The following is a 23,874-nucleotide window of genomic DNA, read 5'->3' on the forward strand; positions in this document are numbered from 1 at the left end:
ATAGCCATATTGAAAAGTAAAGCAACGGTCATTCGGGATGGTTGGTGCATGATTTTTAGACAATGCAAACGGTGCAACGACGGGGCGAGGTAGGCGGTAGCCAGACAACGCGAGGTGTTCGTGTTTCCTCTCTTGCCCCGTCGTCGCGCTGTTTTGTTTTCTTAGGGGCTGAAAGATGTATTATGTTCAGTATAGCGTGATTAAGTTTCCGCCTCCTCTGCCGGAAAAACTCAATTCAGAGGGTCGTGACGACTATTTGCCCTCTCAATGTGGTCAGTGACACCAATTTTAACGTTCGTTGTAGAAACGTGCTTAACAGGTTTGTTAATACTTGAGAAACTTGGGTTTCGGTTTTTTTCTTTTCCAAATACTATGTCGAAAAAAAAAGAAAAAGAAACAGTTCTTTTTTGAAAGTTTTGTTTTTATACTTCACGAGCGCTCGCATCACTACTCGCAAGACGTGCCCTGCTTGATCCTGCAAGGCTACCCAAGCAAGCCCCAAGGATCGCTCATCACCGCCTCCCGCCGTCAAGCTCGCCTTGTTCATAGTCGAGCCGCCTGAGACGCCGCGTGTATGACGAGGCAACAGAGCCTCAAGGACGCTCGCTCCTTTGGTCTTTAAATAAAAAAAAAAGCGTCCGAAAGCAAGCAAAAGCGACCGACTAGCGGGAAAATTATTCTGGAGTTGGCAACAGGGCCAACAAGCAGTCGACACTCGCACCGCCGCCGCCCACGAACAGACTTCGTCCGACGGACGGCACACTCGAGGAGCGGTCTCTTCGGCCACGGGTGAGGAATCTGCAGTTTTTCTCGGGCATCGCCTTCCGTTCCTCGAACGCGTCTGCGCTTAGCTGCAACCGTTACGTTCCTACCTTTAAAGCGGGTCACCCACCCACCCGTCGACGAGGACAAGTTTTGTCGCACGGGCAGCCTCCCACGCGGCAAGCATGCCCGAATTATCTTTGGAATGCGGAAGCCCCTAAAAACCGCCGTCGTGCGCCGGTTACCATAGCAACCATCGCTGACGCTGTAACGCGGCGGAGCAGCATGGGGCCACGTCCGGTGCCAGCGACTTTTGGCTGCGCCACGCCCGTTTTCATTGCTCTCACGAGGAAGCGCGCCGGTTGTTGACGAAACTTGGCTTCGTCGTCCCGGCGGTCTTTCTCGTTCGGCGAGCTCGTCTACCTTGGACGACGGAAGTTGAAGCGTTCCCCGACAAGTCCAGGGCCCTTCCGCCCTGAGTAGTGCGAGGAGTAGCCACCACGGGACGGGGCAAGCACCCGGCGGCGCGGCCTCGTTTCGTCGTGCCGTCGATACAAACAACCTTTGTTACGCGGACAGTCTCTTCACTTGTAATGTCACGCCCGCCCTCTTCAAAAAGGGCACTCTACAAGTTTTCTTTTTTTTTTTTTAGCTACCTCAACTCACTATATTTCCTGACTCCCCGGCCTTTACCCTTTCCGGTATGCTGTTTACTATCGCGAAATTCTTAATAGTTACTGTGAAATCGACATATTAAAATGATGCAAAAACCCACACTTTTCAGTGCCGTGACTTCAGTGACAGACAGGCTTGCCAGTCGAGCAAGCAGTCTAAAAAAATAGAATAGACCAACCATTTGTTCCGTGCTGGAGTGCGGGGACTGCAGCGAGCTTCCAAAGCATTCATTTGACACCATGAAACTGCTTGGAATAAGTTGGGAACAAATTCTACAGTCCAGAGATTAAACCCTGCCCTCCTTTGACGTCACTTTTTCGTTGTTGCCAGTTGAGACTTTCAGTTTAAAAGAACATGGTGAGGGCCGAAACTGTAAATTCAATAATTTCGCGAAGAAAGAATATTTTGACCTAACATTTGGGATACTATTTTACCGATGCTTGTTTGCGAGTTAAGCGAAATTTCAAGCAAATCGGAGGCCATAAAAATACCTGTGGATTACCCCTGAGAACGGAACCTACTGCATGCAGCCCCCTCCCCCCCCCCCCCCCCCCCCCAATAAAAATAAATAGATAAAAATAAACGCGGGAACTTCGGGATAAATGCTAACGGTTGTACCCTTTATATTCGGGTGGTAGCTTGCGCAACCCAGCCTAGAAATTAATAACCAAAAGTATGATTTCTTTTTTCACTAATTGCTTACCCTCTGCAAATTTCTAACTATCACCAGGCGGTGGTGTGGAATGTCACCAGGATGACCTTTCTGGAATCGGGGAAAAAAAAAAAACTAAAAACTTCACCCCCCGCCTTTTTCCGCCGGCGAGGGAGTCGCCAATTTTCCTCTAGTCAAACCTAGTCGGCATTATCCCGGCACTAGGCTCACTGGAAGAAAGGGTGGAGACTTGGGGCCAGAGCCACGCGGGAGAGAGTCCCAATTTTTCTCTGTCCCAGCCCTTCCCAGCTGTGTCAGTTAGTTGTGTGTCATTTCTTTCAATCTCCCCTTTGTTATTAAAATGAGGTTATCTTTCATTCTTCCATTCTCGTCCGCAAAACCAAGCACTACGGCTAAATCTGTCTCCCCCTCCGGAGGGCGGGAGCTAGCCCTACTCACCTCAACACCACCTGTTCTGTTGTCTCGTCTTCCCCACAGCGCACCGCCGTGTCCATTTCCTCATACTCAGTCCTATAAGTCCTAGTCCTCAATGTCCCTGTTCTAGCCTCGAATAACAACGAGCTCCTCCGTGAATTACCATACCAATGTTCCTTCCTTATTTCCTGTTTTCGTTCCCTATACATAGTTAAGGCTGATTTTCCCTGCATTCTTTCCTCCCACATCTTTCTCTTGCCTTCTTTGAATTTCTTCTTTACATAGGTAGTCTGTCCTGCCCCCCGCACTTGAGTGTTGGTATTCGAGTTTCAGTTTTTGAATTCGATGTGTCCATTTAGTGTTAAAACTTTTCATATATAGATGCTTATATACCTTTCTCACCTATCGTGTATCCTCAATTGTGTCCAGTTTTTGTTCGAATTTCAAACTACTGATCGCCTCTCTAGCCTCAAAAAATGCCCAGCCCATGTCTCCCTGCACTCCATTATTTGGTGTGTCTCCATGCGACCCAAGTGCCAGTCTGCTCACGCTCCTCTACCGGGAAGCCCAACTGAACCTCCGATTTTATGCATAATACCGCGATGCCAAAAGACAACCCCGGCTTTTTGTCTCCTTTCCCTATTCTCCTAACAACTTCATATCTATTGTAATTCCATGGTGGCCTATGGTTCATAATTGCTACGTTCCTTTTCCCTTCCTTTAAAATAATTTCCTCCTGCTCTTCTAAGTATTGTTTTCCCTCAGTCAGTTAAGGTCCTAGGTATTTATACTTCTCTACGTATTCCATTCAGACACCTGGAATGTTCAGTGGGTCCCCCTTCTCATCGTTATAAACAATTGTTTTCGGCTTGCTGCTACTGAATTTCAGGTCCAGAGGGCCTCTTTCCTCTCCACAGATCTTAATCAGCTCCTGAAACCCATCCCGGCTACCTGTTAACAGTACAATGTCTGTGTAGAACATTCCTGGTATAACTTGGTTTGATTTTTCATCTTTCTCCATATATCAGACATCAAAACCTAAATTGCGCTCTTCTTATTTTTTTTCCATTCTGCTCATGCATATCATAAAAAAATAGAGGTCCTCTTTTTTATTTCTGCCGGTATTGTTATTTCTGCTTCCCACGTGATAACAGACTTATTATTTGTATATACGCGTTGTAAAACCATCATCAAGTGTACATCTAAATCGTACTCTCTCGGCTGTACCCAGAATTGTTTTCTGTCTCCCATTGGCGTACGCCTTTTTAATGTATAGAAATGCTATCCATAACAGCTTTTTACTCATCCGCGCCATCTCTATACATTGAGTGATGATGAATAAGTTATCTCCTAACCTTCTATCTCTTCGGAACCCGTTCTGTAGCTCACCTAAAATGTTTTCGGCCAATTCTTCCATTATTTTCACTACCTGCATCGCTAGTCTGTACAGGACCAAAGTTACTGTTACTGTGTGGTATGACGTTATGTTATCCCTATTTCCCTTACGTTTATATAGTAATATCATTCTGCTCAGTCTCAAATCAATGGGTTCCTCCATTATTATTTAATTAGCTACCTGTCTTAACTTTAATTAGCTTTTTGTTCCTAGGGTCTTGACTAGTCTCATTCCTATGCCATCTGGGCCTGTCGCAGTTACAGCAGGTACTTTACTTTGTGCTCTGTCCCATTCCCCCTTGTTCGTGTCAGTTTTCTCTTAGCGCACTCGTCATATGCCGTGCAATTGTTTCTTTTTTACCCCCTTCTCCGTTTAGTGTACCTGTATCTTTTGCTTTGGACAGGCACACAGTTCCCACGAAACTTCGTGGGCACATGTCTCAGCATAGAGTTTGTGTCGCTTTTATACAACATTTATGGTAGCGACGTGGACCACACATTGTGGAAAGATGTCTAAGTTTTAAAAGGTCAAGCACGTAGAGCAATATGCGTACCATTTTCGGCTGGTTCTACTATAATTCATGATCTGCTTGTTCTCAACAATTCGTGCATTACTATGAAAGTCGAGCGTTATATATATTCAATAATATCCGTTCTGTTATAGTATGATTGCCGTGGTTAATAATACTGGTGAAAATAAACCTAGTACTCTTTGTAATAAAGGAATTCCTCTACTATCGAAACAACGTACTGATAATTCGACTAACACAAAAACAACGTAAAAAAAAAGAGCTGCCGCGGACATTTTTTTTTTACGGAATAAATAGATTCCTCAAGGTATATATTTATTAATTTATGAATTAAATGCTTCCTTAACTATGTATAATGTTTAAGGTGGCATTAGCTTAAGATGCAAAATAAAACCTCTAACGAATCCGCGTAGTTTAAAGACAAAGAAATGAATAAGAAATTATATCCTTGTTTTAATTAGCAAAATTATCTTCATTTTTTTTACCAGGTGATATAGGCAACAGCGAATGACCGTTGTAAGTCAACATGAGCGTGACAGCAAAGAGAACCCCGTACCTCCTGATGATTGACGGCGTCCCTCGGTCTCCTCTCTATAAACCAGAGGCGGTTCGCGAAGCCTTGAAGTTCGAACCAACTGCCAACGACGTCATCCTTGTGACCCATCGGAAATCGGGCACACACTGGGTAAAACAAATCCTCCTTCTGCTTCTGAACAAGGGTCAGTCTCCGGATGACTTCGCAGACTTCACGAGACAAACTCCTTCCATCACTTCGTTGGGAATAACAGCTTCTGATAAATCGCCGATGTTTCTTCGTACGCACTTTTCATTCAGAGAGCTCAAGTACTCCAGAAATGCCAAGTATATCTATGTCGCACGCAACCCTTGGGACACGTGCGTGTCCTTATACCACCACGTAAAAACACGACCCCATTATCGATTTCAAGACGGCACCTTCGAAGAATTCGTCGATGCATTCATCAAAGGAAGGGTCGGTCAGGGGGATCACTTGGATCACGTGTTATCCGGGTACGCCCTGCGACACGAAGCCAACGTCCTCTTCCTGACCTACGAGAAGCTGAAGGAAGACACAGCAGGCACCATACTCAAGACAGCCAAGTTTCTCGGCGATCCTTACGCCTGCATGTTTGACCAGGACCCCGGACTCATGGTGGAAATCCTGTCCAAAAGCAGCATCGAATTCATGAGGAAAACGTTCCACGTGAGCTACGAAGAACTTCGAGAGATTTACAAGAATCGACCCATGAATCCAGAGGCTGAGAAAGATTGGAAGAATATACGAGATGGAACGACAGCATGTGGGTTTGTGCGAAACGGAACAACAGGTGACTGGCGAGGACACTTCTCACCCGAACTGCTAGAGCGGATGCAAGCTTGGATCGACTGCAAGACTCGCGGCTCAGACGTCATGTGCCTTTGGGAGCACGAACTCGCGGCAACGAAATTGGCGCAAGCAATTGCATTCGGCTGATATTTACTGCAGTATGAGTGTAAATTAAAACATTTATTTTTTATTCAAACCTGGAATCAAAATTGTTACGCAAAAATATATGTTTACAAAAATTCTATCTGGCGTTTCGTGGGATGCTCTACATGGATTACCGCTACGCCACCTTCGACATGTTGCTGAGAATCCGAGAGACTGTAAAATGTTTAATGAAAGCAACGCGAAGCTCCAGTTGCGGTGTTTAGGGAGAAATTATGATATGCGAGAAAGCAAAGTGCAGAAGATATCAATAGGACGAGTCATAACGGCTAGCGCGACCTAAAAATCACGTCGGCTCTCGCTGTGGTTCGCAGCGCTAACTCGGCATCTCCACGTCGGTATTGTGCTTCTGCCATCCGAGCGGAGCCACCGCTACAATCTAACGGAGTCAATCAAGCAGGGCCAAAAGTTCACCGTCATGGCGCTTGTCGTATGTGGAGCGCAAGTTCGTCTGCTTCTTTTGCAGAGGTTGTGATGACGTCAGAGAGACGCCGAGCTCTGATTGGCTCTGATTGAAGAATAGTGGGTAGACCTCAAAGCGAGCTGCCTCGAGGTCTACTTCTATCCTTCAATCAAAGCCAATCAGAGCTCGCCGTTCTGACGTCACCACAACCCCTGGAAAAGAAGCAGACGAACTTGCCCTCCGCATTGGTACGTTTGCAATCAAGACTAAACCGATCACACACAGGGAGTGCACCGAGACATTGCGCTTTTTTCTGTGCGTTATTGGTTTAGCCGGAGATTACGAACGCACAAAAATGACGAGCATCGTGACACTGCACTTTTACTGTTGCTGCAACGCGCCTTCTACAAACTGAGGGTGTGAGAGTGCGGGGACGGTGAGAAAAGACAGACGACGCTCGACGTGTTCGGAACGCGGGGCCAGGCCGGAGGCAGCGGGGCGCGGATGTGGAAGGCGGTCGGACGACAGACCCAGACAAGCCCGAGCTTTTCGAGACATCCACCTGGCCTGACCTTCGGCTCCAGCCAAGTCGTCACGCCCGGCTGAAGGCTGGTGTGTGTGTGTGTGTATGTTGGGTCGCCTGTCAAGACCACGGCAACCGCATCCCCTCACACACTCCACCCAGAGCGCCGATGTCCACTTCACCGCCGATTAAAGTATCCGCCGGCCTCAACTTCGTCCCCTGGCTCGTCACCACTTCAGCACCCAAAGTACCCAGCGCCCAGCAAGATGGCAAACTGATAAGTTTTGTGTGTGAACTATTCAAACATTTTTTTGCGAACCCTTTCAAAATTTTTGTACCGCTGTGGCTAATTCTCTCTGTCTTCCCGAAGCGTATTGCTTCAGTCATTTCAATGCACATATAGAGTTTTGTATGTATGTGTGTGCAAACGGCCTCGTAGTTTTTTATTGCGGGAGTCCCGACTTAACCAGAACATTTTAACATTACAGGCTTCATTGGATAATGGCATCCATTGCCCTGGGATTTTAAGTGAAACGGAATATGTATCTACGAAAGTCTTCATGACGCCTTGCGTCGAATCGTTAATATAAAGCTTTTAGCATAGGCGCACCTCACTGAATGTAGAGCTGACATATGGTTATCAACTCGTGGTCACCGCAATATCTCAGCAAGCGTTTGCTCCCAAAAATGCAAACGCTTGCTAAAAAGAAAACAGAAAAATAAAGTAATGTTTTCTTCACAAAGCGCTCACCATGGTTAGAGGGTTTCCCCAATCGCTTCCTTTCCAGCATCCGCCCCGCTAAAGTGGAAAGGGTGCAGCCTTTATGGGACAAGCTTGTCCTGCTTTTCTAGACTTGCAACAGACAATGACGACACTTGTAAAGATGTCTAGGGTTTACAAATAAACTTCGTTGAACATTGCATACCCCCTAGTTCTACCAGTCTTCATTTTCTATTTCCTCTCTGTCATCCCTGAATGACAACACTAGTGGAGCACCGTCCATTATTTTGTTTTATGAGAGCGCCTTCGTTTATAATAATAACACAGGTAAAAATAAATGAAAGCGCGCGACAAGACAGTGGCGCCCACGGCGCGGCTCTCAAACACCGTTCACCCTTAAGCTGAGACTGCATCAAACGACATAAGCACGACAGCTCGAGGTCGCTGATTTGAAGCATTCTTCTGTAGAACGATCGCTCGGGCTAGACACGAATGTCCATAGCCTGGCAGTTCGATGAAAGAGCCATGGAGTGCCCGGTCGCGGATTTGGAACGTGATGATGTGGTAGCACAGAGCACCTATCGAGGAACGTGATCGGGGAAAGGGGGGGGGGGGGGCGAAATAGAAACAAAATTAGGCAGACAGAAAGAGGGAAAAGCTGTGATAAGGGTTGAAAATGAAAGTGACTAACACAAGATAACCTATTTAAATGTACAGTACATTTGGGCCTTTTCAGGAATGGGGTGTAGGTGCAGTGTCAGCACTTTTACAATGCAATGGAAAGCACATATAAAACCTGCGACACGTCAAGAATCGAAGTTTGAAGCAAAAGTGGGACGAGCCAAAACATTTGTCTGGTAGGCTATCTAAACTGGACGTGATACTACTTGCTGGAGTAAAAGTAAATGATGAGGCTTGTAGTACCTTCAACCGGAACGGGTTCCACTGCTATCGTTTATGCGGGGTAGAAGGAAGGGGAGGAAATATTTTTGCACTAATTGATGATCAACTGTCTGTCTGACAATTTGAAAATATCGTTTCATCAAGCCGAGGTGATGATAATAGAAGTGAACAAATTTTAAATATGTTTTACTGTTTGCGCGGTAAATGTTTAGCTATAACTGGGGATTTCAATATAGACGTTCTGAATGTTTGAAAACGTGGTGTCAACAACTATCTTGACTTATTATCTAGTTACGGGTTCGAAAATGTAATCGCCGAAGTCGGTAGGAAACAATATCTAGAAAAAGAAATAACCAAATCTTGTATTGACCATATTGTCACGAATTAAGGCGACGAGAAGGCGAACAATGAACTGAAAAGAAAGGTTTAATGGGCGAACTTGTGCCAACCAAAAAGAAATAACGAAAGAGCGTCGAGGCAGCAGAAAAGCGGGCGGCGGTTCGGCGGCACTACAGAGCGCTAGCGAGACTGGGACTAACTCGACAAGGTCGCGGGCAGTTGCTTATCTACCGTGCGTCACTATCTCGAAAGTTCGGCAAAGAAGGTTCGAGCGTCGCGCGCTCGGGGCGAGGATGAACTGGCACTTTCGAGAATAACAAAGCAGAAGGAAAGTTATGTCTGCTGCGAGAATGACCGGGAATCTTCTAGAAGACCGTGACCGAGCGTTGCCTTCTCGGCTCTGCGGGTGGCATTATCCCCCCTTTAAAAGTGCATCGCCCCGATGCAAAACGAAAGGAAAACGGAAATGGCTAAAACAATTACGGCGAAACAAAACAAACATGCAGTTTCACAATCCTAACGCGCGTAGAACGGCTTGAGTCGAACAACGTGGACGACTTCGGGTCGTGGCTGGCGGCGTCCTGATGGGCGAGTTCCGTCGGGGAGCACCTCGTAGTTCAAGTCCCCAAGGCGGCGGATGACCTTGTAGGGTCCGAAGTAGCGTTTTAACAGTTTCTCGCTGAGGCCGCGGCGGCGAATGGGTGTCCACACCCATACCCTGTCTCCGGGCTGGAACTCCACGTCGCGGCGGCGAAGGTTGTACCGGCCAGCGTCCACACGTTGCTGGTCCTTTATTCGAAGACGGGCTAGCTGGCGTACTTCTTCTGCTCGTTGGGTGACCAGCTGGGCGTCGTCAGTGCCGTCATCCGTCGGGTCGTGGGGCAGCATGGCGTCGAGCATCGTCGTCACCTTTCTGCCGTGCACCAGCTGAAAGGGTGTAATGCCGGTAGTTTCTTGAATCGCCGTGTTGTACGCAAACGTGACGTAGGGCAGCACTTCATCCCACGTCTTGTGTTCCACGTCAACGTACATAGAAATCATGTCGGCGATGGTCTTGTTTAGTCGCTCCGTCAACCCGTTGGTCTGCGGGTGGTATGCCGTGGTCCGGCGGTGGTCGGTGTGGCTCAGGCGGAGTATCTCTTGTGTCAGTTGCGCCATGAACGAGGATCCTCGATCCGTAATCAGGACTTGGGGAGCGCCGTGTCGGAGGACGATAGACTCCACGAAGAATTTGGCTACTTCCACGGCGGTCCCCGACGGGAGTGCTTTTGTCTCGGCGTACCTGGTGAGATAATCAGTTGCCACGATTATCCACCGGTTTCCCTGCGCCGACGGTGGGAAAGGTCCGAGAAGATCCATTCCAACCTGCTGGAATGGTGTAGTCGGGGGCGCGATCGGTTGCAAGAGACCTGCCGGCTTCGTCGGTGGTTTCTTACGTCGTTGGCATTCGTGGCACGAACGGACGTAGAGGTGGACAGTCTTCGGAAGCTTGGGCCAGTAGTATTTTTCTCGGATCCGTGCAAGAGTCCTACTGTAGCCAAGGTGACCAGATGTTGGGTCGTCGTGGCAGGCTTGGAAGATCTCTTCTCGAAGACTAGCAGGAATCACTAGCAGCCACGTCGAGTTGTTGTCCCCGAAGTTTTCTTTATAGAGGATACCTCTCCGGACGGCGAATCGTGGCAGGTCACGTGAGAAGGCTCGGAGAATCGTACCCCCTCGTCCCTCCAAGTGGTCGATCAATGCACGCAGCTCAGGATCGTCCCGCTGGAGCGCTGCCATGCCGTGAATGCTCACCGCGCCAAGAAAGTGGTCGTCGTCGTCGTCGTCTTTGGCACATCCGGCAGCTGACTCGACAGGGGCTCTGGACAGGCAGTCGGCGTCGCTGTGTTTTCGGCCTGACTTGTAGACCACGGTTACGTCGTACTCTTGCAGTCGTAGGCTCCATCGAGCGAGGCGTCCCGATGGGTCCTTCAGGCTCGCTAACCAACACAGCGAATGGTGGTCGGTGACCACCCGAAACGGAGTCCCGTACAGGTATGGGCGGAATTTCGTGATAGCCCAGACGACGGCCAGACATTCCTTCTCGGTCGTCGAGTAATTGCGTTCCGCGTTCGACAGCGTCCGGCTAGCGTATGCGATCACGCGCTCCGCACCTTCTTGTCGTTGGACCAGTACCGCTCCGAGTCCTGTATTACTGGCGTCCGTGTGGACCTCCGTTTCGGCTGATTGGTCGAAGTGGCCGAGAATCGGTGGTGACTGGAGCCGTCGCTTTAGTTCGTCGAATGCCTGTTGTTGTTCTTCACCCCAGTCGAAGTTCACGGTGTCCTTCGTAAGGTGCGTTAGCGGCGCAGAAAGCTTGGCGAAATCCTGAACGAATCGCCGGTAGTATGCGCAAAGCCCAAGGAATCTTCGGACGGCAGTTTTGTCGGTGGGCGGTGGAAAGGCCGCTACGGCGCGAGTCTTCTCAGGGTCAGGACTTACACCTTCGTTGCTCACCACGTGGCCCAGGAACTTCAGTTCGCCGTAGGCAAACCGGCACTTCGTCGGCTTGAGGGTGAGTCCTGCGGCCCTGATTGCCTCTAAAACGGCCCGAAGGCGTCGCAAATGCTCGTCGAAGTTGGCCGAGAATACCACGACGTCATCGAGGTAAACGAGACAGCTCTGCCACTTGAGGCCTGCCAGGACGGTGTCCATGACACGTTGGAACGTTGCCGGCGCCGTGCACAGTCCGAAGGGCATCACCTTGAACTCAAACAGTCCGTCGGGCGTGACGAAGGCAGTCTTCTCTCGGTCCCGTTCGTCGACTTCGATCTGCCAGTAGCCACTCTTAAGGTCCATCGACGAAAAGTATCGGGAGTGGCGCAGCCGGTCCAGCGTGTCGTCGATGCGGGGGAGCGGATACACATCTTTCTTCGTGACCGCGTTGAGCCGCCGGTAGTCAACGCAGAATCGAAGCGTTCCGTCTTCCTTCTTTACCAGCACAACTGGAGAGGCCCACGGGCTGCTCGAAGGCTGAATGATGTCGTCGTTGAGCATCTCCTGTACTTGTTCATGAATGGCCTCTCGTTCCTTTGGGGAGACCCGGTACGGCGGCCGATGCACAGGGAGCGCGTCCTCGTTGGTAATGATGCGGTGTTTCGCAACTGTTGTCTGGCGCACCCTCGACGTCGTCGCAAAGCAGTCGCCGAACTCGGCGAGGAGGTCTCCGAGCTGTCGTCGTTCCGTGGCGCTGAGCTTGGGGTTAACGTCGAGCTGTGGCGGCACAGTACTGGACGGCTGACATGGCGAGGGCTCGTCGGAGATCGCGGCGATTTCGGCGTCGGCCCGGAGTTCCTCGACGTGTCCTATAGTGGCACCTTTCGTGAGATGCTGCGCCTCCGGTCGAAAGTTCGTCGCGAGGACCACACAACGTCCATCCTGCAGCTCTGCTACGCCCCTTGCGACGCCTATTCCTCTTCCGAGAAGCAGTTGGACGTTGCCTTCCAAAAGGACTTTCCCGCTGGCAACTGCGTCGGTAACGACGGGCACAAGAACACTCGACCGTGGCGGCAGGTTCACGTGGTCCGCAATGACTCGGACGGCGGCTGGCGACGTTTTGGATTCCTCCGGAGGTAGCACGGGCTTTCGCAGCGTCAACCTGTTTGCTCCAAGGTCGATCACGGCACCGTACTCACAAAGGAAGTCCATGCCAAGGATGACGTCTCTCGAACAGTCTTTGAGGACGACGAATTTGACGGGGCAAGACTCTCCGTAGATGTCCACGCGCGCAGTACACCTTCCCACTGGTGTGATGAGATGTCCGCCGGCGGTTCGTATTTTCGGGCCATCCCACGGCGTCATCACTTTCCGAAGGCGGCGAGAGAGCTTCCCACTTAAAACGGAATAGTCTGCTCCGGTGTCGACGAGTGCCTTCGCGTCGTGGCCGTCGATGGTAACGTCGAGGTTATTCGACACCGTCACAGAAGCGTCGCTCCTATCCGTTTCGTCGCTAGTGTGGGAGCCCTCCGACGTTAGTGGAGGATATTGGCGTCGTTCGTCACCGGCAATACCACCTCCCGGTATTGCCGCACTCAGTTTTCCCGGCGAGGCAAGGGGGACAGGCTTTCTCGGCGGGACCGGCGGAAGGGCGATGGCGAGCGTCGGGGAGATGGTGAACGGAATCCTCGGCGGCGAGACGACTCAGGAGATGAAGAGCGGCGGAGGTAGTCTTCGATGTCCCGAGGTCGCTCTCCAAGACGTGGTCGAGGGTCGTTGGGCGCAAACCCTCGTAAGCCCAGCTGTCGGTAGGGGCATCGTCGGTAGATGTGGTCTGCTTCACCACAGTGGTAGCACAGGGGGCGTCGATCAGCCGTCCGCCAGACGTCAGTCTTCCTGGGCGCCGGTTGTTCTCGCCGGACGCACTGAGGTCGGTCGTCGAGACGTCGGAGGTACGGCGGTGCTGGTGTGTCTCGTCGTTGCGGCGCAGGAGGTTGACGGGCAGGAACTGGCGGTCGTCGAGCCATGGCGGCGTAGCTCACCGTTGGTTGTTCCGGTGGTGGCAGGTCGACGGGAGCCTCCTGCTGGAAGGCTCGCTGCACCTCCTCCCGCACTACTTCCGCCATAGAAAGCGAGGCAGGGCGATCGGCAGTGGGCAGAACCTTCCTGATTTCTTCTCGAACGACGTCGCGGATTATCTGCCGCAGGTGTTCGATGCCGATACTATTGACATCGGAGCGAGGTGGTGAGACAGCCGGAACCGTTGACACACCGGTGCGTCGTTGATAGTGCACAGCTCTGGCCAACAGCGCTCGCTCGATGTTGGTTGCCTCGGCCACGAAGCCATCTACCGTCGTCGGGGGGCTGCGGACAAGGCCACCGAAGATTTCACTCTTGACGCCCCTCATGAGGAAGCGCAACTTCTTCTCCTCGGTGGCTTGAGGGTCGGCGCGTGTACAGAGTCGTAGCACGTCTTCAACGTAGCTTGTCACGCTTTCGTCGGGGGCTTGTGTCCGCGTCTGGAGCAGGTCCTCCGCATTCTGTCGCCGGTGTTGGTTCGAGAATGTTCGCCTCAACTCGGCAGCGCAGATATCCCACGATGTAAGCGAAGCCTCGTGGTTTTCGAACCAGTGCCTCGCGGTGCCTTCCAGCGAGAAGTAGAGGTTCTGGAGGCGCTGCTCGGCGTTCCATCCGTTGTGGCGGGCGACGCGCTCATAGTGAAGGATCCAGTCCTCGACGTCTTCATAAATTTCGCCATGGAAAGTTGTCGGCGATCGGGGGGCGACGGGCAGGACAACGACGGGCGGAGCGGTCATCGTCGCGGTCTTCTTCTTTGATTTCCGCGGCGGGGGTCCGAGTTCAGGAGCTTGCCCTTGAAGACGGCGGCTGGCACGATGCTCTGAGTCTTCAACGGAAGGTCGTCGGGAAATGGGGCTTGTTGACCGAGTTCTTCTAGGGGTACGCTGCACGGGTTTTGTACCCCGCACCTCCACCAGAAATGTCACGAATTAAGGCGACGAGAAGGCGAACAATGAACTGAAAAGAAAGGTTTAATGGGCGAACTTGTGCCAACCAAAAAGAAATAACGAAAGAGCGTCGAGGCAGCAGAAAAGCGGGCGGCGGTTCGGCGGCACTACAGAGCGCTAGCGAGACTGGGACTAACTCGACAAGGTCGCGGGCAGTTGCTTATCTACCGTGCGTCACTATCTCGAAAGTTCGGCAAAGAAGGTTCGAGCGTCGCGCGCTCGGGGCGAGGATGAACTGGCACTTTCGAGAATAACAAAGCAGAAGGAAAGTTACGTCTGCTGCGAGAATGACCGGGAATCTTCTAGAAGACCGTGACCGAGCGTTGCCTTCTCGGCTCTGCGGGTGGCAATATATTGGTTAAGATGGATAGTTCATCCACGTTTGCTAGAGTAGTTAGGAAAATATGGCGGATCATTGTTTTACGACTTTAATAGTTTTCGAAGAAAATATGGAAGTTGAAGAACAAACTCAAAACAAAGCACGTATAATAATAAATAAATAAAAAAACGTCGATAAACTAAATCCACAATATGACTGGAATTCTTTCATCAAGTATACAGTCGGTGACAGGTCAACAAAGAAGTAGAAGCTCCTCCCACCCCCTTCCACTTCAGCGGAGCAAACGGCGGAGAGGAGGTGGCCTCCTCTCCAGCGTTTGCTCTATTAAGGTAGAAAGAGGTGGGAGGAGCTTCCACTTCGTTCTTGACCTGTCACCGACTATAGATCACATACAAATATACGAGAGTCTAATAGATGCGTTTAGGAACATTTGCAAGGTGTAAAAAAAAAAAAAAAAACTAAAGCAAAGGCGATTTGAAAATTTGTGGATTAATAAAAAAAAAATTATGGAATTGTGCTACCTTAAGAAAGGTTATAGACCATGCCTAAGCAAAATTCTAACAATACTTTTCGTAGAGAAGAATTTCGCTCAAAAAGTAACAAACTCAATGCGAAGATCCGAAGAGAACATGCTATGGTAAGTAATTTATAAATAACACTTCAAATTCAAAACAAACCTGGGACTTTGTAAATCAGCTAACAGGTGAAGTAAAGAAGAAAAAAAGGGCATTAATGACACAATTCAAAAACGCTCTCACCCCTTTTCGTTTACAATATTACTACGGCTGCACCCGTCAATGTTCCTTCACTCCCAATATACAATATATATATATATATAGATAGATATATGTAAGAGTAAACTTACTTGAAATATTTTAGTGAAGTGTTATCACATATTGGTCGACGTTTCGACCTGGGTCAGGGTTTGTATATATATATATATATATATATATATATATATATATGTGTGTGTGTGTGTGTGTATCTCTGTGTGTGTGTGTGTCTGTGTGTGTGTGATGATTGAAGCTTGTGGGTCGGAAACGTTTATTTACGTGTTTCGAGAGGAGGCCTTTGTTCTTCAGAATGACGATTGAGGGAACTTGGCACGATTTTTCTGTAGTTACGCAAACTACGAGTAACAACACAAACTTAATTTACAAACACAAAAAAAGAAAACAATGAAGGCGAGGAGGAGAGTTGGCTCACTCTTGACGTCACGGTCGTGGTGGTGGCAGAGAGTTTAAAAGCAAAATTCTACAGAAAATCTAAAGATAGCTTGAAATATTTGCATCACAACAGCTGCCACCCCCGCCACTGTAAAACTAGTATTCCGCATGGCCAGGCGCACAGATTCCGGCGGATATGCTCGAACGAAAGCGACTTCAACGCCAATGCAGCCAACTTTCAGGGCGCCCTCATCGAGCAAAATTATCCACCACCCGTCATTGACAACGAAATCGAGAGGGCCAGGGCACTAGACCGCGATAAACTGATAACTGGCAGGCCGCCAGACCAAAGTGAGAATCGTAAGAACAACCTAGTTTTAACGTATTCAGACAACACGCCTAACATCAACAACATTCTAAAAAAACATCTTAATATTATCTAACAAAGCGAAAGACTGAAAAACATATTTCCTTCCCCACCACGTGTTGTATTCAGGCGCCCCTAGAAACCTAAAAGATACGATGATGAGGGCCAGGACCACCCCAGTGCAGAACATTGGGAGCCGACCATACTTGAGGCCGCGATGTGAGGTTTGCCCACAGGTCCTCCCTCACCCAGACAGCTAGAAGCACTGGATCAAACTTGGCGTTCGAAATTCGGGGTGATCTAGACGGCTCTACTGCCAACATTGTATATCTACCGGAGTGTGGGGAATGTCACAGGAAGTATGTGGGCCAAACAATATCTATATTCCGGATAAGGTTCAATAATCATAGATCCGACGCCGAAACAAAGCCCACTCTGCCTGTTTCAAACCACCTAAAACTACCTGACCACTCATTCGAGAAGTTAACTGTCACGCTCTTAGAGTCTGCATTTGGTTCGCGTCGCGAACGGGAACAGAAGGAATCATTCCTAATTCGTGAGTTCAACACATTGCGAAGAGGGATTAACGAAGATCCCGAGATATTAACACCACTTCAAGTCATTGACATCTGAATCTAAACGCGAACGCAAGAATTAAATTGGAGCCACATTCGCAATTACGATTCGAAGAGCATTTCCCACATTTCCACATTTCCAACACAAATTCTCCAGTAATTCTTTCGGCGTTGTTGTTGCGTTCTTTCTCGACCCTTGGTGGAGAAGGAACCACTCTTACCCTTGGTTGTTCCATTGCTGGTTTGTTGGTTGCTGTTTATACCGCCTCCAAAACTATGTTGATGTATTTTTACGGGTCGCGGTGTTCCCATTTTTGAAGGGGTCCTTCCCGTGTCTCTTCGGCCTCCCCGACCGCGGAGCGCCCTGGGGTTGGTTGAGAGGCCGTCTTCGTCGGAAGCAACGCTGGTTTTGCCTCTTGGCTAATTGGAAGTGAGCCAACCCTACTCCTCGGCCTCATTTTTTTTTGTATAAATTATGTTTGTGTTGTTACTGTTTACTTTGCGGAACTACTGAAAAATCGTGCCAAGTTCCCTCAATCGTCATTCCGAAGAAGGGAGGCCTCCTCTCGAAAAGTCAATAAACCTTACCTCGTTTTTCTACAGTTCATGAATCTTCATATATATATATATATACTGTAAATAGACTTCGAAGTGGGGCTAACATTAAATTGCGACAAGTTTACCGGGCATTGAGAGAATCTGTTTTCCGATACAGATTAACAGTATATGAAACATAGTCAGCGGGCAGATTACAAGCTATTAAGAAGATAATTTCTAAAATACTTGAGAATATCGCTTATGGATCCCAACATCACACGCTAGAACCCCCCCCCCCCCTCCAAAAAAAAAAAAAGAACACATCGCCATGAACGTTATGCCTCTCAGAAAACTCTTCCAAATTGTCATTATAACTAAGCATTATTATTCAAATGATGGTTTTAAACAAATTTCGCAAGACAAAACCTCTAAGGCGCACACAGCGATATATTATTCCTAGAATACATAAAAGTTACGGGAAAAGGTTGCAAAAATTGTATATGCCCTACTATTTTAACAAATTTCCACAAGAATTGATGACTATTACTTTACTGAAGAAAGTAAAAAAAAAAAAAAAAGGTAAGGAAGTGGTCATTAGAAGGGAATGGATAGTATAGGTAATTTATCTCCTTGATGTAAGGTTACATCCATCGTAGACTGCAGCTAGGAAATACACTACGGTGCAAAGCGCTTTGAGAATAGAGGGCAATGATTGCTGAACAAATTTCAATACATGACTCGGCTAACACAAAATAAAATTTTTTTTTGTTTGTTTGTAAGCATACTTTGAATGTTCACAAAATATGTTTTTGTGTAAGAAAGTCTTTTAAGCGTACGTATATTTTGTTGATAGATCAATGCGAGGAAAAGATTTTGGTATATTCTATTTTTCTATTTGCTCTACAAATTGTTATTTAAATTGTGTAAAAGGAAGGGAAAGTCACAAAGCGTAGGATGGATTCCCGGGTCCCGTCACACAAGTTTTTACGGGTTTGACAAGCCCGATTGATGTATTTATGTTAACTAAAACAATAAAAGTATTATTATAAAAAAATAAATAAAAACGTGTACGCTATTATAGGTGGCATTGCCGTCTAGCTGGTAGGGTGGAGTGGTGCGCCCTTATGGGTGTCGCACGTCCCCAATTTTTTTTGTCACAAGAAAAACCCTCCTGGATTGCAATGTTAATTTCGACAAATGTTTCGTTTCTCCTAAGAAGAAATGGAAGTGACGACACCGCGTCTGATTGCTTAAAAGCTCAATTGACGAAAATTCCCTCTTTCGTCATTTGAGCCTCTAGCCAATCAGACGCGATATCGTTATTTCCGTCACTTCCGTTTCTTTTGAGGAAAAACGAAACATTTGTCGAACATAGCCCCCTGGTCTATGAAAGTGTTGCGACCACGCACGGATAATTCGTCTAGCACGTGCGATGTTCAGAACGCCTGGGAGGGTTTTGTTACATAATAAATAAATTCTTCCCGGCATTTATTTATGTAGAAGTAGCTTGTTCAGCTTTTCATCGCTTTTAAAGTGAAGTAAGCTTAGATAGAGAAAGGCAAAATGCTCAGTGACAGACTTGTGCCTCAAAACCTGTGCGGTCCGTGTGCTTTTACTTATGAAAGTGAAATTTTATCTTAAATGCGTTAATTAAAAGCAATATATTTTTGTTTTACAGGTGGTTTAGATAACAGCGAGCGACCGAGTAAGTCAACATGAGTGTGGCACGGGCGAGGACACCGTACCTCCACATAACCGATGGCGTCCCGCGGTCCCCTCTCTATACAGCAGAGGCGGTTCGTGAAGCCTTGAAGTTCGAACCAACTGCCAAAGATGTCATCATTGTGACCCACCGGAAATCTGGAACGCACTGGGTCGCACAGATTGTCCTTCTCCTTCTCAACAGAGGTAAATCTCCTGTTGACCTCGAAGACTTCGTAAGACAAGCCCCCTCGATCACTTTGTTGGGAGCGTCAGTTTCCGATCAGTCACCAAGGTTGCTCCGCACGCACTTTTCATTCCGAGAGCTCAAGTACTCCAGAGATGCCAAGTACATCTACGTCGCACGCAATCCCTGGGACACGTGCGTGTCCTTCTATCACCACGTCAAGACGCGACCACATTATCGGTTTCAAGACGGCACCTTCGAAGAATTCGTCGAAGCGTTCATCAAAGGCAGGGTCGGTCAGGGGGATCACTTAGAACACGTTTTATCCGGTTATGCTCTGCGACACGAAGCCAACGTTCTCTTCCTGACCTACGAGGAGCTGAAGGAAGACACAGCGGGTTCCGTACTCAAGATGGCCAAGTTTCTCGGCGATCCCTACGCCTCCATGTTTGACCAGGACCCCGGACTCATGGAGGAAATCCTCTCCAAGAGCAGCGTCGAATTCATGAAGAGGACGTTCGACGTGAGTCAAGAGGAACTCTGTGCGATTCACAAGCATCGACCGCTGCATCCAGAGGCCGAAGAGGATTGGACGAATAAACGAAACGGAACCAGGTTGGGTTTTGTGCGACACGGAACAACAGGTGACTGGCGAGGACATTTCTCACCCGAACTGTTAGAACGGATGCAAGCTTGGATCGACTGCAAGACTCGAGGCTCAGACGTCATGTGCCTTTGGGAGAACGAATTACAGGCAACAAAACTTGCGCGAACAACTGCCTTTGTTTGACATTTTTATTCAATGAGAACCGTCGCAAATAAAGAATATTTTATTTTTTTTGAAGGAAACCTACCTGGTGATTTGTGAGAGGTTCTAGTCCATTAGGAATGTACGCCATCTTCGGCATGACGCTAGAAAGCCAAGGGTGCGAACCAGTTTGTGTTTGGAAGTCCACAGCGCTCCAGCTGAGGTGTCAGGGGCGAAATAGTGACTGGCGAGAAAGCTATGTGCGTAACAATTCAAAGGGTAAGCCACAACGTTCAGTGCGACCAAAAAAGCGCAGTGGCTCTGGCTATTGTAGGAATGCCAGTAACCAAAGAAAAGAAGAAAAAAACAACGAGAATTTCGAAGAAAAGAGAATTGTTTCTCTTTTGAGTTTTTTTCCCTGGACATAAAATTAAGAGCCCCGCCCATCAAAGATTTAGTTTATTCACGTATTAAAAAACTTGTTGAAACAATCTTTGTAGCCAACGTCGAAATGGAAAGTAATGACTGCGTCCAAACTAAAATAGCGATGACACGCATCTTTTCATTTAATTGCGTTGAGAAAGCCGATGGCGGAATAATAATGGCTGCCTACTAAATGCCGGGCTCATGAGAGAAAATAAGCTCCAGTTTTCCGGCTTGCATGATTTAACTACACGTCACAGAAGGCTGAAGAATATTGAGGATGTGGCGCTTAAGCGCTGATGATAAAATGCGTAAGTTTGTGAACATTACGATATTTGTATCGAAAGATAAAACAGAGGCGCGAGCATTTTCTGAGCCAACGCCCTCCTAAGCCAGTATTCGTGAAATTGAAAAATCACACAATCAGAGAGAGCCGGTTGCAAATTATATATTTTTTTAAACGTTAGTCAGAAAAAAAGGCAGTATTGCTTTCTTGCTTGCTGGCAAGCTTTACATTGATATAAATGCTGCAGGCGCCCAGAATTCCATTTTTTTGGTTTGACGATTCTTAAACTAAGGTTTACGTGAGCTCACAGGGAGTCTGCTTCACGGTTTTATGTATTGATCCAGGTTAAATCCTGTTCTCAAACTTTGACATTCTATCCCCACCACTAGCGCCACATTTCCGCAGAGTTTGAGTTTTTCATACGTTATTCATGCGGACCAATGTATTAGGTTTCATTTTCTCTCACGAAGCCGATATATTAGGTTTTCTCAGTCCATAAGAAAGAGAAGCAGTACGACAGCGGTATAAGGTAAGAAACTCAAGCGCTTGAAGTAGTTTGCTCCTCGTTCCGTGGTGGTGTTGCTTGCATTGCACTAAAATTTATGAACCATTTTTTCTCTGTGCGGCATGGCTCGCGTGACAGTATAGCAAAAACGTTTTCGAAAAGGTTATATCAAGATAAGTTAGAAGAATATTGAAAATAGGGGAACTATGACTTATAGTTCCGTTTTACGTTTGTGGATGCAATGTGTGCATACATATGAAAGAAGCCAAAGTTTTACATCATCTATGAGATGTTTCCCAAACAATACGGCTGCGACTGCTCCGTCAACAGGAGAACACGATGTTAGTCAACGAAAACATTTATCCCATAATACGCAATCGAGCCTCCACTATTGCACAGGCAAGTGCGTACTTTTGAGAATGATAGCATCATGATTGACGAACATTTGATTCATGTTGACCATTCAAGTGAAAGCAATACACGACTTCTATAAGGAATAGTGCAAGTTGAACGTTCATTTATTTTCGCATCTCCCTCTGTCTTCCAAGGCTACAGCTGTAACTATTACGAACAGAACACAACCAAACTTGAAACAAACAACGATTAAACAAGCACATATTTGCTTATTTGATTCATTCGCTCAAACAAGAAGCACGTTCCAAAGCAGTATATTAATTTAGGCTACTCTGAATTCATGAAATGAGTCATTTCCATTGTCGTAAGTCAGATCAAGACCCATCAGATCAAGGTTCGAGCGTACGAACACCAGATTTCCAACTCTCTGTCCTTCAATCCTTTTCCTACTTTTGTTGGGGACAGTGCCCAACTTCGACCCGTTTCGTTCGCACGCAGCGGTTCATGGTGTAACACGAAGTTGGCGAAAGGCAATTGGTGTCGGGGGAGGAGATGCACAGACCACTTGCCACCACGTGAACGGTGAGACATGCTTTGCCGGATCGCCCAGTTCCTTACTTGACCACGCACTTGACAGGGTTCTGTATTCAGAGAGATTGGACTACACATTTCCCGCATTGAGACCTAACCTCCCTACCCCTTCTGTAATGTAATCATAACACGGCATACACCTTCTTTACTCAAGCACTTTCCTCCGTACTTCGGGTCAAGCAAATTTGCGGCCGCATGCGCTGGACGACAAATAAAGTTAAATCGCTTACGCTAGATTTCTGCTGCTGTTTCTTTTTTGTTGGTAGTCAAGGCAGTCTGGAAGGGCCTCTTCGACTCGTCAGTGTTACTTTGAAGAAGAGCTCATAAACATCTGATAGGACAGCAGTGAACAGAACAGTAGAGCGATGAACTGGATCCAACAAGTGAAAACCGCTCTGCAAATCTCGCCAAAAGTCACCTTCGTCTAACTCCGTTGTACTTACTTTTTTCTACTCACTTAAATATCAATGGCAATAACGCTGTGTTTTTAGCACTCCTTTGTTTTTCAAAGTATTCTCCAGTGACATTAAGATGTCTGCCCAGTGAGTTTCCACTGGTAACTTAATTGTTGTTTGATTTTCAGCGTACAACTCTTTTTGTCTCTTTGCAAAGTGGGCCGGAACCGCGTGAGAGTTTTTTGCGTACTTGATTACAGACTTGGATGAAATTCCCACACTATCACCATCTTCGACGAATCGAAAAACAGTAATTATTCCATTAGCACATCATCCCAAACTGGTGATGGGAGGCAAGTGTTGACTTTGGATCGTCCATGCGGCCTTGATGTTGAGTGCGTTGTCTGTAACCAGGTCAAAAACCTCTTCTGTTCCAAGTTTTTTATAACCTTCGAAATCTCTCTTATGATGTATTCTCCGGTGTGCCTGTGCCCTTCCGTCTCTACGGCGTTCTAGAAAATGGGCTTTGGAGTGACCACCACAAAGTTCAAGATGCTGTCGCCTCGTACATTCGTTCAGCAGTCCGTGAGTAGGGTGACACTAAGTGGAGAGTTTATTTGGTCTTCTAGTTGTGTCACCACTCGGGCGTACTCCGTCTCCAATAGTTCATTACCTAACGAGTGCCTGGAAGGCGGTGCGTATCCGGGCCATCCAGTATCTGCTTTCGGTTAGTGATGAAGGTGTTCCACTAGAATATATCGCTCGCGCGAGTGCCTCACCAAGTTTCCTTTGGCACTTCGGTGTCATTCTGTCAACAAATGCATCAAGGTATGCGGGTTGATAGGACTATCGGTTTCTCTTCGAAAGTTTGCGCTTTCGTTTTCTGGTGGTGTACGTTCTGGCCTAACAACTTCCACGGAAGCGCTTCTACTTGAGGGATACATCATTCCAGATTCCGCTCCTGCCGATTTGGCTGTGCTGCAACAGGTCAAATGTCCAGAGGTCACATTGAACATCTTGCGATGTGAAGCCTCAGGCGGGTTGCATTTGGAAATTTGTACTTGACACAACAAAATCTACACACAGCTGGCCCTCTACCATTCTTGAGCAGCCGCCTCGGTGGCCTCGAGGCGAGAGCGCTGGGCTACGGATCTCCATGTGGCGGGTTCGAATCCCGGCCGAGGTGCCCGCAATCTGACGGAGGCTTATTGCGGAGAAGGCGCCGTGGTAACCGAGCTTTCGGTTGCACGTCAAAAAATCCCCAGGTGATTCAAATTAATCATCAGTCCTCCACTGGGGCGTGCCAGATGCCCGTCGTTGGTTTGGCACGTAAAACCCCCAAATTTGGCTTTG

At 47.9% G+C, this 23,874-nt stretch overlaps 2 protein-coding genes across 2 annotated transcripts; both read left to right on the top strand.

Moving 5' to 3' along the window:
- The first annotated feature begins 556 nt into the window (after nucleotides 1-556).
- LOC8044109 (sulfotransferase ssu-1) lies at nucleotides 557-20,063 on the top strand. Its single transcript, XM_002416600.5, has 2 exons — nucleotides 557-789; nucleotides 19,010-20,063. The coding sequence occupies exon 2, from the start codon at nucleotides 19,047-19,049 to the stop codon at nucleotides 20,007-20,009; it is 963 nt and encodes a 320-aa protein (XP_002416645.3). The 5' UTR covers nucleotides 557-789; nucleotides 19,010-19,046; the 3' UTR covers nucleotides 20,010-20,063.
- On the top strand, nucleotides 4,134-7,805 carry LOC8044110 (sulfotransferase ssu-1-like). Its single transcript, XM_002416599.5, has 2 exons — nucleotides 4,134-4,186; nucleotides 4,938-7,805. The coding sequence occupies exon 2, from the start codon at nucleotides 4,976-4,978 to the stop codon at nucleotides 5,939-5,941; it is 966 nt and encodes a 321-aa protein (XP_002416644.3). The 5' UTR covers nucleotides 4,134-4,186; nucleotides 4,938-4,975; the 3' UTR covers nucleotides 5,942-7,805.
- Nucleotides 20,064-23,874: the final 3,811 nt, after the last annotated feature.

The sequence above is a fragment of the Ixodes scapularis genome, unplaced genomic scaffold (assembly GCF_016920785.2).
Source record: "Ixodes scapularis isolate PalLabHiFi unplaced genomic scaffold, ASM1692078v2 PGA_scaffold13__105_contigs__length_92229423, whole genome shotgun sequence".
NCBI classification, from domain to species: Eukaryota; Metazoa; Arthropoda; class Arachnida; order Ixodida; family Ixodidae; genus Ixodes; species Ixodes scapularis.

Bases quoted from the DNA above. Each gene is read 5' to 3' on its own strand.
- LOC8044110 (XM_002416599.5), top strand. From the start codon at position 4,976: ATGAGCGTGACAGCAAAGAGAACCCCGTACCTCCTGATGATTGACGGC.
- LOC8044109 (XM_002416600.5), top strand. From the start codon at position 19,047: ATGAGTGTGGCACGGGCGAGGACACCGTACCTCCACATAACCGATGGC.